The 19429-nt window shown below is 31.0% G+C and overlaps 2 protein-coding genes across 2 annotated transcripts; one reads left to right on the forward strand and one right to left on the reverse strand.

The window, feature by feature from the left end:
- Positions 1 to 8859: 8859 nt before the first annotated feature.
- LOC18046224 lies at positions 8860 to 10381 on the reverse strand. The gene is made up of 4 exons (XM_006440910.2): positions 10233 to 10381; positions 9776 to 9964; positions 9619 to 9673; positions 8860 to 9480 (listed from the first exon to the last, which is right to left on the reverse strand). The coding sequence occupies exons 2-4, from the start codon at positions 9919 to 9921 to the stop codon at positions 9196 to 9198; spliced, it is 486 nt and encodes a 161-aa protein (XP_006440973.1). The 5' UTR covers positions 9922 to 9964; positions 10233 to 10381; the 3' UTR covers positions 8860 to 9195.
- A 5666-nt stretch (positions 10382 to 16047) lies between these two features.
- On the forward strand, positions 16048 to 18441 carry LOC112099557 (protein FAR1-RELATED SEQUENCE 5-like). Its single transcript, XM_024186968.1, has 4 exons — positions 16048 to 16071; positions 16208 to 17524; positions 17713 to 17848; positions 18029 to 18441. Exons 1-4 carry the CDS (start codon positions 16048 to 16050, stop codon positions 18439 to 18441), a joined length of 1890 nt encoding a protein of 629 aa, XP_024042736.1.
- The last annotated feature ends 988 nt before the right edge of the window (positions 18442 to 19429 follow it).

Raw genomic sequence — 19429 nt, forward strand, 5'->3', positions numbered from 1 at the left:
TATGGCCGTACTGTCTGCACGTATCGGGTTTTTGCACTTAGGGCGTGTTTTAAAATTCAAATTAATACAATTTTTACCTCATTATATAATCACGTACGTCTTTCCCTCGGGTTTCAACAGTAACGCGCTAACTTTTAAGTTATTGTTTCATTAAGTTTTATTAAATTAGGGTTGTTATTTGTTTAAACAAATTATTATCTTGAAAATTAATACTCAACAGCAGCTACTCCAAAGCACCATTGTGGCCACCGACCACCATTATCGGACGCCACCAGCCCCTGGATTAATGTATCCGTTGGAGTTAAATTTGGTATGATTGAAATTCTTATCGATAGAGCGTTGCAACGTACATGTTTCATCAGAAAAGGACCATCTGTTTGCCAAAAATCTGCGGTAAGAGTTTTGAGATTCAAAATTTTGACAGTGAGTATTTAGCGAAGGAAAGGTCCGTTACTAGTAATACATGTATCGTTATGAAGGTCTAGCAATAAGGGTTTTAAAGGTACCAAAAATATTGTCAAATAAAGCCTTACTCTTGGGCCAGCGACAGTTCATGTTTGGTCGACAGTAGTTGTGGCAAATGGCAACCATTGGTTAATTATTTTATTTTTTTAATAAGTTTTGATAATAAATTAAATATAATTAATAATATAAATTGTTAAAACATTAATAATATATATAGTATTAATTTGATATATATATTTAATATTATTATAATGATACAATATGGTGTAACATTTAGATGATGCAATATACTAATGCAATATAACCTAATACAATACATCTTACATTAACTAATACAGTAAATTATAGCACAATACAATGTGTCAAATCCATACTTGAAGGATTACATAATAAAAATGTATATCAAGTTATCAAAGATGTACGTACGACACACTATTATATTGCAACACATTACATTATTTTACACGGATTATGTTGTATTTGATTGTATTACATTGATATTGTGCTGAATATTTATATTCTTGTTATACAGCATTTTGTCCTACATTATAATTTTTTTAATTAAATTTTAAGTAATTGGTAAAAATTTATATTTTCATAAAAATAATTATTACAATAACTTAGAATACATAAATTCTTGAATTTATTACATCATTTTTTTAATTTTTAATTGTAAACATGACTTTTAATTTTACATTACAAAATCTCATGGCCAATATTTTAGATATCAGAATCATAGAAGAACAATACAGGCGCCCAAACAGCACTGTATACAAAATCTCATGAAGCAAATTGAAGTGCATTCTTATTGTTGTGAAATATGGGGCAAAGGGATTAGCCTGCACCATCAATGAAAGAAAATAATTCAAGGAGTCAATGATCCGAGTGTCCGTTGCAATACTAGTCACTGGGGCCTTCGCTTGATAATTACAACATTTGGAGGTCCATTTGCAGGCAAAGTCCCACCGTAGGAGAAGGTGATGCACTGCCACTTTTCCTTTCCCATTAGATAAGGTGATGAACATCATCTGCCACGTGGCATCTCCTCTTGATCAAAGTCCAACCGTCGGATGTAACTCCGACAGAAGCAACAAGTATATATAAATAACAAGGGAGTAGAGAAAGAAAATTAATTCGCCAGAATATTTTGTACTAACTAGAAAGAAGAGAGCAAAAATTACATCCCAAATGGTTTCAACGGAGAATGTTTGTATGTTACCACAACCACCGCAGTAGCTCAAACAAGCATGGTCGCGCAAGGTGGCGTATCAAGAAAATCAAATTAATGGGGGTAAAGATTTATAAGGTTAGATATAATTTTAATGGATTCTTAATACTAAGTTGGCATTTTAAATTAAATTTTAACTTGAATTTGATGCATTTAAGTTTGTAATTTCAATTAGTATTTTTTTTTTAAATGTAGGAGAGTGGGCGAAGTCCAAATTAATTTTTTAATTCTCTACCTCTTTAGGACTTAAACTTAGATAGTCAGTTAAATAAAATTATTTGAGAATCACTCGTTTAAGCTCTCTTGAAAGCATATAACTTGATAGAAGGTGTCATTTTGAGACTAAGCCTTGCCCCTTGGTGACTCCGCGGCCACCAGCTCACCAGCCTAAAGTCCGCCGCCACCTTCCCCTCATCATGCACTGAATATAAGTGAAAAAAAAAAAAAAAACATGATGAGCTTTGTGACTCTAACTTGAAGAGAGATACATTTGGAGAAATTTAAATATTGAGCGGTCTTGTTGTAAGTCGAATGAAGTCAATTAATCTAACTTTTAATAACATTACTAAGGTTTTCTGAAAAAATATTTCACAAAATTTGACCGTTGTTTAGCTTTTTAAACGCGTATATACGTTATTTCTCACAAATCACACTAAAATTCCATTAGTGACAAACACACCTGCAATACATAATGTGTAGGCATGTTAAAGCCAAAAGCAAATAAGAATAATAAGACATTTCAAATCTTGGAGTACCATGGGAATCTTTTCTCCTCCTCCTGCTCACTAGAGCTATTACACACTCCCCTTGATATTTGAAAGTACCCAGTACTTTTGACGTTGATTAGTCTGTTATCACAGAATCTTAATTTTCGAAAGGTGTCTGAATCTAAAAACAAAAATACAAATATTGATTACCAATCGAATTGAAACAATCTTAAATTGGAGTTGAAATTATGTTACTGGAGTTGTCAACATTTGAAGAATTTGTTGCAATTTGTATATTGAAACAAATTTATTATTAAAAAAATTGTTTAATCTAACAAAAACAAATCAGTGATGGTAAGGGTAATAATGTAATGTCACAAAAAAATCTAAAATACAAGAAAAATTGGCATGTCCCAACGATAATTTTTTGTTATATAAAATCTATTTAATTTACAATAAATATTTTGAGAGGTAGAAGCTCGTTTACTATTTATATTTTGAGGTTAGTACTTGTTTAGTCTCTTAATTTTTAAAAATACCTTAAAACGTCTCTACCGTTAAACTATTGACACCCTACTATTATTTTTTGTTATTTTTAGCTTGCTTTTAAAATATTACCCTCTTATAATAATGTTTCTTTTTTTTTGGGACAATAAAAAACTTTTTTTGACATTAATAAAAAGAAAAAAATTAAATTATCAATTTAACTCCAAAAAATAAAATAGAAACAAAAAGAATAAATCTAATTTTTAACTTATTTTATTATGTCCAAAAAATTGGTAATTTAATTTTTTTAATATTTATTTTTGGACATAAATGAACTTCCACAAAAAATAATATATATTATTTTATTTTTGGGTTAAATTGGTAATCTAATGTGAGTATTACACACTGCAGTACTCCTACAATCTAACATGTTGTGCTTAGCTAGAAGTTTTACAATTTGTTTTGCTTGAGAAAGATGTATGCCATTTGAGATTTTTGTAACCTCAATGCCAAGAAAGGGATTTAGCTCTCCTAAATGTAGTATGATAATATCATCAACATAGACAAAAAAATCCTAAGAATATCACCGCCTATCCACTTGTGCAGTAGAGAATTGTTAGATTTAGAGTTTTGGAACCCATATTGAGAAACCACTGCATCTTTAAACTTGTTAAACTAGGCCCTAGAAGCTTGTTTAAGGCCATAAAGACTTTTCTTGAGCTTGCAAATGCGGTGAGGCTTGGAAGTGGCAATGAAACCTTCAGGCTGAGCCTGTGAGCCATTTATACATCTCCAACCAAGATACCATTGAGAAATTCATTGTTGACATCAGCTTGTCTAAGTGTCCACCTGTTTATGATAGCCAAGCTTAAGAAAATTCTGACAATTGAGGACTACTGGACTAAATTCAATGGTTATATTATTATCACTTAACAGTTTTTGACATTGAGTTTTTGGTAATAAGAGGGACATGTAAGTTGTAACACATGATCTAGCAACAAAGTTTCAGTATTAAATAATGCTGATCCAATATCAGCAATACTTAAAGCTGTACCATTTCCAATAAGCAACTTTTCAACGCCAGTATATACTCTTAAATCAAGAAGTTTCCCTGAATCATTTGTAATATGATTTATTGCACCACTGTCTCAGTACAAGAAGGATCTTCTACAATCTCAGGAGTAAGAACAGGAGCTAAAGCTAAAGAAGTGGATGACAAACCACTATTTATACTAGAAAAACCAGCCAAACGAAGAGCGTTTCCAGTGCTAGGTGCAAAGGCACTAAAAACAGCAGCATGACATGCATAGAAAGCAATAGCTGAAGGATCTGGATAGATGTCATGACCCTGAAAAACTGAAACCCTTAGCATCACTAAGTTATTAGAATAGAGATCAGAGCCTCTTCCAAAACCATTAAAAGGTTTATAGCCTCCATTATTAGGAAAACCAAAACGCCCTCTGCCATACTATCCTTAAACCAACATCAAAGCCACCTCTGCCAAAGCTTCTAGGAACAAAAGAGGAATTATATGTGCTTTTACATTTCTTAGCCCTATGACCTTGTGTAAAACAAATTTGACAAATGATATCAAGAGCAGTAGCACCATTGACTTGACCTTGACCTCTATTGTTGATACCTCCACAGCCAAATGTACAACCACCACCATATGAACCTCCATTTTTCTTTTGAAAGCCATTGACAATTTTACCATAATTTTGATTTTTTTTTAGCTACATTTGTTGTCATGTTAAGTGTAACATCACCAGTAATTTTGCCTCTTTTCAGTTCCATTCCGTTCTCATGACTTAAAAAAGAAAGGATAAAGTTCATTTAAGCTAATTTAGTCTCCTCTGGCTAAGACATGGTGACGAAGGATTCATAATAAGAGGAATTAAGTCCATTTAAAATATGCCGCACAAAATCATTTAACTTAACATGTTTTCCAGCTAAAGCAAGATTATTAGCCAATTTTTCATTATAGAAAATAATCCACCACCGAGATCACTTCTTTCTTAAGTGTTTCAAGTTGCATCTTGAGATATGCTGCCCAAAATCATGCCAGTGAGCATGTCCAATAGCTCTTTTGAGGTAGTGCAATGATCACCGTCCAGAGTAAGTTTTGTTGAATCGATGACATCATCCAGCTTAAAAAATTGATCTCCCTCCGTCCAGGTTATAAAGTCTGGATTCACCTCTATTGTAGTAGGATCCAGTTGAGGACCTAGCTCCAGTAGTTTCATGAGGAAGAAATTGCACGGGACACGGGCGATTGCTATTAATAAAGCTTTCTAAACAGTTGCCTTTGATCAAAGTTAAAATGTGTGCGCGCCGCACAATGAAGTTTTTGTTACCTAGCTTGATAGGAGTAACAAAGCTAAAGGATCCAGCTGATTGATTATTCAGATTCGAACTCGCCATATTTGGCTCTTATACTAAGAATTTGCAATTGAGTGTGTTTGGGAAATGAGAAAGTGAAGTAGGAAATGAAAGAAAATAGAGAGAATCTTGAATGGAACAATACGGAGAATTCTTTTAATTGATTCTTAGAAAAACTTAATCAACCAATTACATTTTATATAACTAATTTCAACTCTTCAACGCAGCTTAGTGACACGTCAATTGGTGAGTTATAATCAAATTGCTGTGCAAAAAGCTTCTCAACACTTCTCAAGCTCAATCATCAAAGCCACTAACGATTCTAATAATTATCCACATACAACAGTTTATTTCAAAAAATCATTATTCTACCCATAGTTTTACAAAATAATAATAATAATAATAATAAAAGTACTTGTATGTCAAAATTTTAAAACCTTCTTCATCTTTCTACAAACAAGATTTATAACAATATAATTGAATTAGAAGAAGATAAAATTGGAAGTAAGTTACCCCCAAACCCACATAATTTCTCCTGACAACTCAAATAATAAAGTGAAAACTGAAGTTCTCTGAGTATCATTTCACACTTAACACTAGAAAGACCATATTGTTCCAAAGCTTTCTCTTACTCCAGACTTTCGTTCCGATATTCATTTGCATTGAGCTAATGAATAAACAATCTTCATTTCAACTACTTTTATTGTCATCATGGCTTTCTTTTACTAGTTTAGAATCTAAGTTCTATTATAATTAACAATTTTTTTAATTAATTTCTTCCAATATCTTAAAGTAAGAAAGAATCTTGAAAAGTAAACTTTTTTTGGTTTGTCTCATGCATCCTATCACATGCTATGAACATGGAAAAGCAATAATCATGTGTGAGTTAATTCTCATAAACTCTATGCTTGTCGCTTGATAAGATGGAATTCATAACATATGAATCGAGCAAATTTCTTTTTTTTTAATAAATATTTTCATATTATTTCATGATAATCTCTCGAGTAGGATTATTTGCTCCATGATTAAAATTTTAAACTACAAATTTTTTCAACATCTGAAATTATCTTTCCCCCTACGCAGGTGATAGCAAACCATATACTAATATTAAATGGAATAAAAAAATTAAAATATTCATCATTTAAAAATAGTTCTATTATTAAAAATAAATTATTTAAGTTAAGAAATATTTAATTCAATTAATTTAATCATGTTATATCCATTTGTACAAACTAAAATTAAAATTACACGTACCTCCATTATTACTCTTAGAAGTATAATCAATGTGTGTCTCTTGCAGCACTAGCATAGCTTTAAGTATTTTGTATGATTATGTGATAAGCATAATAAATCAGTTAACATTGTAATAGTTTATTTATTGAATGATTTGTTTATTTTGAAGCAGTTTTGGCCTTTGGGTAATAGTTTATTTATTGAATGATTTGTTTATTTTGAAGCAGTTTTGGCCTTTGGGTGTTTTCATGATAAAATCTATTAAAATTCAACCTTTTTTAAAATAAATTGGAAAATAGTATCACCCAATTTTATTTATTAGGAATATTAGGTAAAAAAAAAAATCATCAGTAATACCCAAAAATTATTTGATCAGAGCTGGATCGCTAAAATTTGATAGCTAAGTGTTCTTTACTTTATCCAACAACAATCTAACACAATGAAATTGGATCAAGGATCGAGAAAGAATAAGAAAGATTAAAAATCTTCTTTAAAAACGGATGCAGTTCAATTGAATGAGGTGGGTGCTGGGTTGTGTGAAAGAAGTAAAAAATTTCGGTTAGGTTCAGCCAAACCTTTTTGATGTGTAGCCCAATTGAGGCTAAGGGCTGGTTGTCTAATAACAAAGCAGCTTGCCAACAGATACCAAATACAGAAAATTTAAAAGAAGAATGAACAGATCAACTGTGGGTCTCTTTATTGTTTGATGGGAATCGGCAGAAAGATGAACGTGTTCATTTATTTTTACAGCATTTTGCTACATCTCTACCAAGAATTGCTGACAATAATCAAACCCAATTAAAATTTTGCTGCAAATCTACCAGAATTGCTCATGGGATCAACTCAAAAATTATAATGCCTTAGTACAAAGAACATGAGATCAACTCATGGTCAAAAGTTAGTTCATGAATTAAGGTTCTCGAGTTCGCTATTTACAGTCCATTGGAGGTGGATATTTTCCATATCAACTCCGTACTACATTTTCTTTATCACCCATCTCTTGCGAGCCCATTTGAGATAATAAAACTAACTCATAAGTTAATAGTCATTTCAAACTTATATTATAGTGTTTAGCGGTATTCTCTATCAAGTTTCAAATATAATATAAATTAAGTCCCTTTTTTTTTTTGGTTGTTTTGACGGTCATCTTTTTCAGTTGAGTTGAACAATGTCTATCCACGAGGAAAAGATAAAGGGAAAAACTAGATAAGAAAAGTGAAATAGATAAAGATTTTCCGGAGAAAATTGAAGATGGCAGATGGGCAAGCTAAGTTTGTTGGTTCAAATCAAAAGACAAGCCGCACACGTAAAGTGCTGGTGCGATTTAAGTAGAATTGCTGTCAATTTGTTGAGATAGCACACCCTTTCGGAAAGCTCAGAGCTTAGTCAGCACTCGGCAGCATTAAGACCTTTCAACCACTAACGGAAGGCCACCCAATTTAACATATGCTCTCATCATTCAATTTCATTAATCAGACAATCCACTGACTGGCACACTTCTTTCTTTCTTTTTTTTCAACCCTGGTCCCTTTCACAATCTTTTATTAGGATCCGTCTTTATTTTTTTGTACTAAAAACCAAAGGGTTATTTACAAATGAGCAAGAATATTAATATAAACGCACAATTAAACGATTAAGTGTGTAGATTTCCAATCGTTATGTTAAAATGTTGGATGTATATGGAGCCTAATTATATAACCCATAGTTTGCAAATAATTATAAACTTTGGATGTGAATGGAGCATAACCTCTGGGTAAAGTCAATAAGGTGGTTGGAGGGAGGGCAAAATCGCCAACACAATAATTTTGTGAATCCTACTAGTTTTCTCTTAGATTTTATAATTTCAATTTTAACTGAGTTAAACAAGTTATCTAGCTGATAAAAAGAAACATTAGTATCCCCACTAGAGACAGAGAGGACAAAACCACACAAACAAAAGCATGGACGATGGGCCCCAATGTTCGTGTCCACCACGATCTGTTGTTATGCTTTTGGCTTCACTGTTTCTGCTTGAATGAATCAAATAGAATATTGAGATGATAAATAATTAAAAAGACAGCCACATCAATAAAGAAGATATACACAAAGCAGGCAGGCGCGCAGCAGGCAGGCGCGCAGCAGGCGCCAGGCAGCATCCAAAGCAACAGGCACAAAAGTAATTAATTAAACAAAAATATAATCAATCAAAAAGATTTCATTCATTCATTCTTCTCTCAAATTTTCCTCCAAATTACAATTACAAATGGGAGGAGGATGGTTAAAGATTGACAAACTAAGCACCATATTGTTATATTACAGAATTTCCAATTGAAACCCCCATCCCCCCAACAAAAGATTAAACAACTCTCTCTCTCTATATACAATATATATATATATATATAAATTAAAAAAAAAAACTTGATAAAAGGGTAAAAGAGACTTGCCCCTTTTCTTCCCCAATTTTTATTCTTCAAAATTAACTTCTCATAATAACCCCACTTCATTACAATGCACAATATTATTATGAGAACAACACAAAAAAGAAAAAGACTAAACCAATACCACACCACCCAACCAACCACCACTGGGGACTTTGTATATACAATAATAGTAGGACTAGTACCATTTTGGCTGCTGCTCCTTTTTCTCCTCAAATCAAAATTTTTTTTTAGGCTAAAAATTGGGTTTGTTATGTGAACGCCTTGGATTATTGTTTGCTTAAGCCACAGCAGAGATGCTGCAATTGCGGCGATCTCGGCTGAGACAATCAAACCCTTCAATTCTCACCGCAGCAGGCTTGTGCCCGAATTTCACCCTCACGCATCCGCCGCCTCCCATCCGCGAGGACGGAGATGGCGGTGCTGCAGTGAGCGGGGCTGACTTCTCATTGCCGAATTGGGCATCCTGTATTAGAGGATTTGAAGCCCTTGATGGTGGAGATCCGGAGAAATAAGGTGGCGACGACGCCACTTGGTTGCCAGTCTTTTCTGTACCGTAGCCTCCCTAAAATCACACAGCCGCAAGGATTTAGTAGCAGTAATAATAATAATAATAACTGAAACTGTGCGAATCATCCAACAAGATAGACAGAATATTAAAAAAAAAAACAAATTTGAGGGAGCTGAGAGAAAATTTATGGACCTTGGTGAGAATTAAATCCAGAAGTTCAGTCCCAGCTTTTGAATCTCCAAACTCACTACAGAAATAAAAAATAAAGTAAAATAAAATAAAAATTAGAACATAAAGCGTGAAGGATTAAAAGAAAAATTGAAAACTTACGACGGAAAATAAAACTTACCTAGCTGGCCTTTTCAAATGTCTAATGGAATCGTTAATCGGAGGATTTATGAGGCCTAATCTCCTTGGCTTAGGGCAAATCATTGAACCCATCCTCCTCTCTTCATCACAGCCTCCTCCCAATCCCATAACGGCGCAGCGGTTCATTTTTTTTTCGTTTTCACGAATCAATTACCGGAAACGCCGTCGTCTAGTCACCAAAAACAAAATTTGAAAAAAAAATAAAATACAATCAGCTTAAGGCAAACCAAGTGAAGATTTTTTCCTCACAAAATGAAATTACAGAAAATACCCAGATTGAAAAATCTTTTCTTTTGTCTGTTTTATGTATTTTCCCAAGGTTTCTCGGGAAACAAACGGAAAATGAAACTGGACTTATACTTTATACTTCCAAAAAATCAAATCAGATCTATAGATAAAAAAAAAAAACAAAGAGAGAAAGAGGGATTTGATTTGACCTTGGATGATGCCTCCCAAGAGGAGGAGGGATTCAAGGAGGAAAAATAGAGAGGATTTAGAACAAATCTTGATGCTGGGATTTTTGTGCAAAGAAAAATTAAAAATAATAAAATTTAAAGAGAAGAGAAAAGAACAGAGAGAGAGATAAGATGATGGGGTTGGCTTTAGCTTTTAACAGAGTCTGAAGACCGCTTCTATGTGGTCAACTCTGATCTGTTTTTCCAGTGACCACCATTTTTAACCGTTTGATGTGATTACTCTCGTTGACTGTTTAAATTTTAACGGAAACCGTATGCACTTGGATTCGCTTGCTGTGAAGATAAGATTTTATCCGCATTATACACATTACACGCGTGTCCTTTTATTTGGATATTTTTATTAAAAAAAAAAAAAGAAAATGGCCGTTCTTCATTGGCTCCTGTGCATTTAATAAATATTTTTTTCGTTGGTACAAAAAAGGCACCCATTCCCCAAAATATATATATAACAATTAATTAATCATATAAACTTGTTATAAGTATTTATTTAATTTTATAAAAAAATTTAATTTTTATTATCATTTAATTATTTTTAATAAAATTTTTAAAAATTAATAAGTTGTTTTATCTGTACTAATAAAAATTCAAATTTTAAACTTTGAAAAATAGAGGTTGAATTTTTTTTAAAATATTAAAATATCATTTATTTTATTATTTATTTAATAATCTTATTTTATTTATTTTATAATGTAACTTTAAAAGCTTACCTATAAAAGTAATTTTATAATTTTTAATTAAAAATTTCATTGTTAACCAAACAATTACTTTTATTTTTTTGTGAAAGTTCTACTTATAAATTCTACTAACAAAAACTCTACTTAAATAAATTCTATTTTGAAAGTTACATCAAACGGAGCTTAAATATCAAGATTGAATTATTATCTTTTAATTATAGGAAAGAATAAAAATTTGTTATAGAAATAAAAGGAAATATTTTATTCTATCTCTATATATATAAATAATTGAATTAGAATTGTATTGATTTATGCGGATACATTGAAGAAGTATAAAATTAGCAAGTAATAATTTTGTCATATAAGCTAAATATTTTGTTTTAGGGTAAATACATCATATTATCTACTTTTGCCATATTTAGTTTTGCTAGTAGGATTTTTCTTAATTCTTTTCCCATAAAAGAAATTGTATTTATTATTTGCTTCTTTTTTTCCCTACCCTTTTCGGCAACTACAGTTTAAAAAATTGCATAATATTAATTATAGTTAGGATGGTAATCGCACCACAAATTAGAAGGTGTGACAAATTTTTAATTATAATATCGATAAATTACTCATGTTAAAAAAAAGAAAATTTATCTATTCGCAATCGCATCTCACGGATTTTTTATTATAACTCATAATACATTAATAGAAGTAATTATATTTTATTTATAAAAATGTTTAAGAACATCTCCAATGATACTCGTTGAAAGTATCTCCGGCGTACTTATTTATCCCTGCTCATTAGTGTGAAATTTCTAGATTATCCCTAACAAAAGTTTTCTTTTGTTTCATAGCGTAGAGAGAATTTTGGACTTTTTCCTGAAGAATTTGTTTGTAATTTATGGAATTAAGATAATAGGCAGGCCGATTAGGCATCAATACGAGTAACTTTATTTGATACTCCAAAAATCGTCGGGAATCTCCAATCATGGAGGGCGGAACCGATTGGCCATTTAAAACAACTACTTCGTGTTTGAAAATCATTTTCATTCAGAACACAAAAGTGCGTAGCTTTAATTTGTACGCCAACCGTTCATGTTGTCCATCATCGATTAAGAGTAATTTTTTACCTAAATAATTTGGTAGGAAAATGAAATAGACTAAGCAGTTCTTGGCTTGATTGAAGAAGACAGATTTTATATTTAATTTTAATTAGTTGTTAGTCCATACCTTAGGTTGCTGATTAAGTTGGAGTTGCGTGTGTAATATGAACAAGGAGCTTCCCTAGATTAGAGATTATCCTCTTCCAGACATTGAGATCATTACCTTCAAAATATTCGAAAAAGAAATTTATGTAAGTTTACGGCATTGGTTTAATCAATCCACCATGCAATTGTTAAAATATTATTATCTATATTATTTTGTGATATATTCTCTCTTTTGTGTTTTAAATACGTTTGAATCTTAAATTTTTTGTACCACTTAAAAAATATTGTATCATTTAAACTCACTAGCACCCGCAAATTAATTTTTTTTTTAGGATTTTGTAAAATAAATAAATAAATAAAACTTTTTTTAATTATCTTAATATATATATATATATATATATATATATATATATATATATATTAATAATTTTACTTGATGAGTCATCCAAATGTATGATTAATCTTACTTAAGTAATCATTTGCAACTTTTGAAAATAGAACATAGAGAGTACTTAAGAATCCTTTTTTTCTTCCCCAATGTAATATTATGGGTTTGTCAACATTATAACTGTGTATTTTTTTAATATTATATAAATAAAATCAAAGTCTAATAAAGTATAGTGTAAAATCAAAACCTAATATGTCAAAGTCCACAAATATACTACAATCAAAGCTCAAAATATATAATTGAAGTCCAATATAAGAAATCAAGGAAAATAAACACATTATAATAATTGTATATTAAACTATTATATGTTTTTATCGTATATCATAAGTATTTATTCTTTACATTTAATAAATTGTTTACTAAACTTTTTTTTCCCTTCCAATTTTATGTTATACCGCACAAGTAATAAATTTAACGAAAACTTGGGAAAATATTTAATAAATTTGAGACAATTGAATGTAATATATAAATACTATAAAAGTACGATTTTCTAATATAATATTATAAACAAAAACACGGACTATGATCATTCTATGAACGTGTACGGGTAACAGCAACGATTCGATTTCGATGTGTTGCTATTGGGATCCATGTAAAAAAGTTGTTACGTTCCCAATGAATCATCGTCGTCACATCAACATCCTAAACTATATTCAATCAACATATATCTATTGACGCGTATATGTTATATATTATCAATAAATTAGAATTAAGCAACAATTGAATTAATTAATGGACCTCTGTTTAATTGTTTGGGCAACGATGGCGAAAAAGCAAAAGAGCATCCATGGCTCCACCCTAGAGTTTGAACGAAGACAAAACGAAACGAAATTTCAAAGGTGGGGAGACAATCAAGCAAACGTGGACCCATTATTATTATTATTATTATTAGGAAAGAAATAAGGCCCATTTTAATTCATTTATTTTTGTTGCTGGCCCTGCCTGATCCCTGCACATGCAGCCGTAGCAAAGAGCCCCCACAAGGCTTTTACGGTTGGGAAGTTGATGCCGTAATTAAAGAATCAAAAGTGGGAAATGCTTGGGCATAGCCCACAGATTTAGCTTTTGTATAATTGGAGTAATAATGTCACATTTCATGAAAGAATTGTGAATTTAGTTGCATGATATATAGTAGAGTATTTTTACAATAATATGTTTGTAAAGAATTAGTTAAAATATAACAAAAAAACATATTTTAATACGTTAAAGATAAAATACACTACAATAGAGAATGTGTTTTTTTCAGTCTATTTTTTTATTTTTCCCTTTAATTGATTCCTTTATTAAAATTACTCTATATTTATATATTCACATTGATTTAGGTTGTTTAACTCTAAGGTTGCGTTTGTTTTTTTATCTGAAATTTGAATAAATCTGAATTTATCTGAAGTCTGAATGAAAATGTCTAAATGCCAAGTTTATTTTTTTTTCTTTTTCAACATCTAAAAAAAAAATTAAAAACTAGTAGTTTGACATAAATATTATTTTAAGTGGTGTATATATTTGTTCTTCACAAAATATAATTTTCACAAGTGATTAGTTTGGTAGCATTAAAAAAAATACTATCATTGTTGATCTTAATTTTAATTTTGTAATAAAAAATGTAATTATAACATCAACTTTTATTATAAAGTCAATACTGTTTTTTATTTATCACAATGAACATAATTTGATCTGTTCAATATTTCAGTTTAATTAATGTTATCATGTGAATAAAAATTTAAAGCAATTAAAAAACACTTCAAGAATGATACAAAAATATTATGTTTATACATAATATTGGAAATATATGAATTGTTAAGGTTATTTTTTAGATTTGAAATTAAAATTTCCCATTTAAACTTCAAACTTAAGATAAAAGCGGATTTTTGCTATTCAGATAAAATTGTCTGACAATAAGTGATAAGTTAAAAAAAAACCTAAAATAAATAAATTTATAAAAAAAATTAAATTCAAACTTAAGACTAAAAAAAAACAGCATCTAACTCTAGTAGTATTCAGTTAGATCTTAATATAATAGTTGCAATTTTTCAACTTAAATTTGAATGAAAGAATTAAGAATGTTTAATTGGAGATGGACTAAAATCTTAAATTTAAACATTTTCTGTTTATGAAACGGCATTCGAATGAACGTGCAACTCGAAAATATTTTGTCCGTGCATCTTACTGTCGTTGTTTCCTCATTTTGAACTCGCAAATATTTTGTTGCACTTCTTAAATTATTTATTCCACTAATAAATAAGTTTCACGTTATAAAGTACAAGTTTGTGAACCTCACGAAAAATCCTAAGCAAAAAAATAAAAATAAAATTGGTAATTAGTATTCTAAAATTTTGCACATTTATAGCACTTTTATTACTCATAAGATAGACTATAAGTGATCTTTAATGAATTAGGTCATGTTTGATTGGAGGCACTGTACTTTAAAAATCATAATTATTGCAGAAAAAATTATAGTTATAAAATACGAGTTGAGGGTATATGATAAATTATGAATTTTAAATAATAATTTTAATAAAAATAATAAAGATATTTTAGATATTTTATTAAATAAGTGTAGGACAAAATCAACTTATCTTACAAACAACATTAACAAATGTTTACTAAATACTTTAGAACTATAAGTCTACAATTTAGAAAATATAACTATTCTATTGGATTATAGTTCGGAATTTTGCAATCAAAGCAAGAGGATAAGGTTCAAGTTGAGATGGATTATTTTAAAAAAATTAAATAAAAGTAAGAATTGCAATTTGCAAATGCAAGTGGAGATTGGAGAATCATTTTGCGTATATTGTGGGCTCTTGTTTCCCCCCACACAATGCGGATCTTGTTCTTGAAGTGTTGGTAGCAGAGAATATCGAAAGAATTAATATCGTTTGTTGGGTACTAATTCTCCTCTTCCCCCTTCCCCCCAAAAAAGGTTTAAATTACACTAAAATTAACTCTACAAATTTTTGTGGTTTTTATGATGGGCCAGGTCGGGTTACACTCCAGCTTATATAATGTAGCCCACTCAAAGAAAGAAAAATTGTTACTATTTAGAAACTTATACATACATACACACACACATAGATACATACATACATACATACATACGCATATATATATATCTATATGGGGACGGATCAGCAGCCCTCTAAAAATACTCTTAATTTTACACTAATTAATATCCATTAGATTTGAATTGAATCAATGGATGAGAGTAATTGAAATTAAATCTTCAAGATCTTTTAATATTCTCTCTCTCCATGTGGTCCCCACCTAAAATTTTTCTCTCTTTTATTTTTTCCCTTCCTTCACACGTGATGTGCTCTATCTATCTTCTCTTCTCTTGTTCTTTTTAACCTATGACTTTTCGTTTGCTTTTTTCTTTCTTCCTCAGTCATAAAAAGTCTTAACTCTCTCCAGCAAAAAATTTTTACTCTCTCCAACTTTTAACTCCACAACTCTTCGTGAAGATGCCTGAAAATAATGAATATTTGGTATGTGTCATACTTTTATAATTTTTTATTTTTTTTACAATTAATTTTACCTAACTTTTCTAATTCGTAATTTTTTCAATATTTTTATCTTTTTATACATTATTTATTTTTCTTTCAATTGTTTGACACATTACAGGGGAACAATGGCGAAGAGGTTGAAAACAATCTTGAACAATTAGAGGCACCATATGTGGGGATGCTTTTTGAAACATTAGAGCAAGCTAGAAACTACTATGAAGATTACGGTAGACAGGAGGGATTTTGGATTCGAACTCGATCTTCTTCCAAGAGTAGAGTATGCTGCAATGAGGTGACTAGTGGACAATTTACTTGTGCCCATCAAGGAAAGCATGTGCCAAAGATTAATAAGCCTAATTTTATGGAAGAACACAATGAAAAAGATGCAAGTGAGGTAAATACAAAAAAAAGAAGTAGAAATTGTTCAACAGTCAAATGTGGGTGTGAAGCTAGTATGCGGGTTATGTATGACAAATGGTCAAACAAGTGGAAGATTACGGTTTTCAGGGACTCTCACAATCATAAAGTAGTTACTCCTGCTAGAAGAATAAAGATGAAGTCAAACAAACACATGCCTAAAGCTGCTAAGAATTTGACTAAAGCTTTTCATAAAGAAAATTTGCCTATTGCAAAAGTTCGTTCAATTCTAGGAGGTTCGCAAATGGGCTTTAACAACAGAGATTGCTATAATCACTTAAGAAATGTGCGTCATAAGCAATTGGATGGAGGGGATGCCCAATCAGTCCTTATATATTTCAGGAAAAAGCAAGCTGAGAACCCTCAATTTTTTTATGCAATCCAATGTGATGAAAAAGGGCAAGCAACCAATTTTTTTTGGGTAGATGCTCGATCACGGTTGGCATATCACTGTTTTGGGGATGTAGTTTCATTTGACACAACTTATAGAACAAACAAGTACGATATGCCGTTCGCACCATTCACAGGAGTGAACCACCACTTACAGTCAATACAATTCGGTTGTGCACTCCTACAGGATGAAACAGAGGTAACATTTCAGTGGCTTTTTGAGACATGGCTTGAAGCTATGGGAGGACGTCCTCCAATTTCTATCATTACTGACCAAGACTTGGCAATGAAAAGAGCAATTGTGACGGTTTTTCCAAATACTCACCATCGATTATGCCTTTGGCATATTAAGAAGAAGTTTGCCGAGAAGTTGTCACATGTGTACTTCAAGAAGTCAAGATTCAAGATCGGATTGAAAAAATGTATTATGTCTACTTACAAAGTAGAGGAATTTGAAGAAACTTGGAAGAGTTTGATTATAGAGTATAAATTGGAAGACAATGAATGGCTAAATCATCTATATGAAATACGTGCTTCTTGGGCACCTGTTTATAATCGTAGTATTTTTTTTGCTGGAATGAATACTACAGGACGAAGTGAGGGCATTAATTCATTCTTTGATGGCTTTGTAACATCCTCGACAAATCTTAGAGAGTTTGTTGTGAAATATGAAGAAGCGTTGAAAAGGATTATTGAAAAAAAAAAGGGATGAAGATTTTGAATCAGAACACAAATATCGAATTGTCAATGATGGAGAATTTCTTTTGAAACATGCAATCCCAATTGTATACCAGAAATGTTTTTAATAAATTTAAGGATGAATGGAGCCAAGTTAATCGATATAAAGTTGAAGAGAATGGATGTGATGCTGAATTTCTCAAGTACCTAGTGAGAACAAAGTTTGGAGAATCTGAAGAGTTTATGGTGAAGTTAAATCCGCAAACTTATGAGGGTACTTGTGATTGTAAAAAATTTGAGTTCGTTGGAATACTTTGCAGACATATGCTGAAAGTGTTTGTTCGTTTAGACATTGATAAGTTGCCGAATCATTTTATTCTTCCAAGATGGAGACAAGAGGCAAATAAATTTAGAAAGATTGATTTGAGAGATTTTTTGAAAAATGATGGTAAAGAAGAATTAGAGGCTTTGAGACTAAGCCATATGTGCCACCAAGCTACTAAATTAGCATGTGCTGCTGCATCTTTAAATGAGGCATACTTGATTTACATGGATGGTATCAACGAGCTAGCAAAAAAGTTGTTAGATATTTCAAACCAACCAGCCACTGTTTGCCAACAGAAAGATGATCCTTGCTTTAGCATTAGTTCATCTCAACCATTACTTTTGGATCCAAATATTTCACAAACCAAGGGTCGGAAGAAAGATGTTAACAACACTGGCAGAATCAAAAGTGGTATTGAGTTGGCTCTTGGCAAGAAGAAGAGGAAGTGCAATTCATGCGGCAAACTTGGACATGATAAGCGTATTTGTCCTTTAAATCCAAGTAGAAAAAGCATTGAAATATCAAATCCAGGTAAATTGTAAATAAAATCTTGTGATAATTACCTTTCAATATTAAAGATCTCTCTAAAAAGTTTATTTTTAATTATTTGCAGAAATATTACGGAATGAAGAAATGAGTTAAATTGATATCAATATAATCATGAAGAGGATTGTTGTAAGTATGCTTAGACTTTGATTGATTATGTTCATTGAAATTTATATGTTTAATAGCCAACTTCTTCAATTTTTAGTTCTTCACTTGTATATGTGATTTGAGTTTTATTGTGCATAGTGATTGCCTCAAGCTATAAGCTTAAGTTGTATTCTGCAGACCATTGATGCTACTTATTTTTCTTCATTGTTGTTTTCACTCGTTTCCCCTCTTATTTTCTTTTATTGTCAATTTTGCGTAGCATTGTTGTTGAAATCCTTCCAGGAGGACTCAAAAAGTTGGGCACCAAAATCATTGACGAGGAATATTGAAGCAACCAACTTGTTTCATTGGTTAAAGAAGTCTCTGTAATTTTGTCTTATTTAGTCATTTTAGACTTACTTTATGGACCACTTAAAGCAAATTCTCAAATTAATTATGATGTAATACTAATAATTTTAAATAGCACAAGGCAAGGTTTCTATTTGTTTGCTCAAAATTGCTATTATTTTCTCTTTCTTTATTTTTATTCATAATATAGAGTAGAGATCATATTCCCATTTGCACATTTTTTTTTCATGTACTTAAGATTATAATATTTTTATTCATAATATGTGGTAAATCTTTGTACCAATCATATCTAGACTTGAGATTTGAAGAAAAACTTCTAATGCCATGTCGTTGTCAATAGACATCCTTTTTCACAAGAATTTTTTGTTAAACTTGAGTTTGATGACTATTTTGATGGGGGACTAGTTCCGCTGGTTAAAATTAATAATTTTGTGCTTTCAAATGGTATGTGGAGAGAGAAAAAAAGTGAAAGAAAGAGTTGTGGAGTTAAAAGTTGGAGAGAGTAAAGAATTTTTGCTGGAGAGAGTT

The sequence above is a fragment of the Citrus clementina genome, unplaced genomic scaffold, assembly GCF_000493195.1.
Source record: "Citrus clementina cultivar Clemenules unplaced genomic scaffold, Citrus_clementina_v1.0 scaffold_3, whole genome shotgun sequence".
Taxonomy (NCBI): Eukaryota; Viridiplantae; Streptophyta; class Magnoliopsida; order Sapindales; family Rutaceae; genus Citrus; species Citrus x clementina.

Bases quoted from the DNA above. Each gene is read 5' to 3' on its own strand.
- LOC18046224 (XM_006440910.2), bottom strand. From the start codon at position 9,921: ATGAACCGCTGCGCCGTTATGGGATTGGGAGGAGGCTGTGATGAAGAG. The intron at 9,674-9,775 runs GTAAGTTTTATT...TTATTTCTGTAG, and splicing joins CATTTGAAAAGGCCAGCTAG to TGAGTTTGGAGATTCAAAAG. The intron at 9,481-9,618 runs GTCCATAAATTT...GTGTGATTTTAG, and splicing joins TGGATTTAATTCTCACCAAG to GGAGGCTACGGTACAGAAAA.
- LOC112099557 (XM_024186968.1), top strand. From the start codon at position 16,048: ATGCCTGAAAATAATGAATATTTG. The intron at 16,072-16,207 runs GTATGTGTCATA...GACACATTACAG, and splicing joins CTGAAAATAATGAATATTTG to GGGAACAATGGCGAAGAGGT. The intron at 17,849-18,028 runs GTACTTGTGATT...ATGATGGTAAAG, and splicing joins AAATCCGCAAACTTATGAGG to AAGAATTAGAGGCTTTGAGA.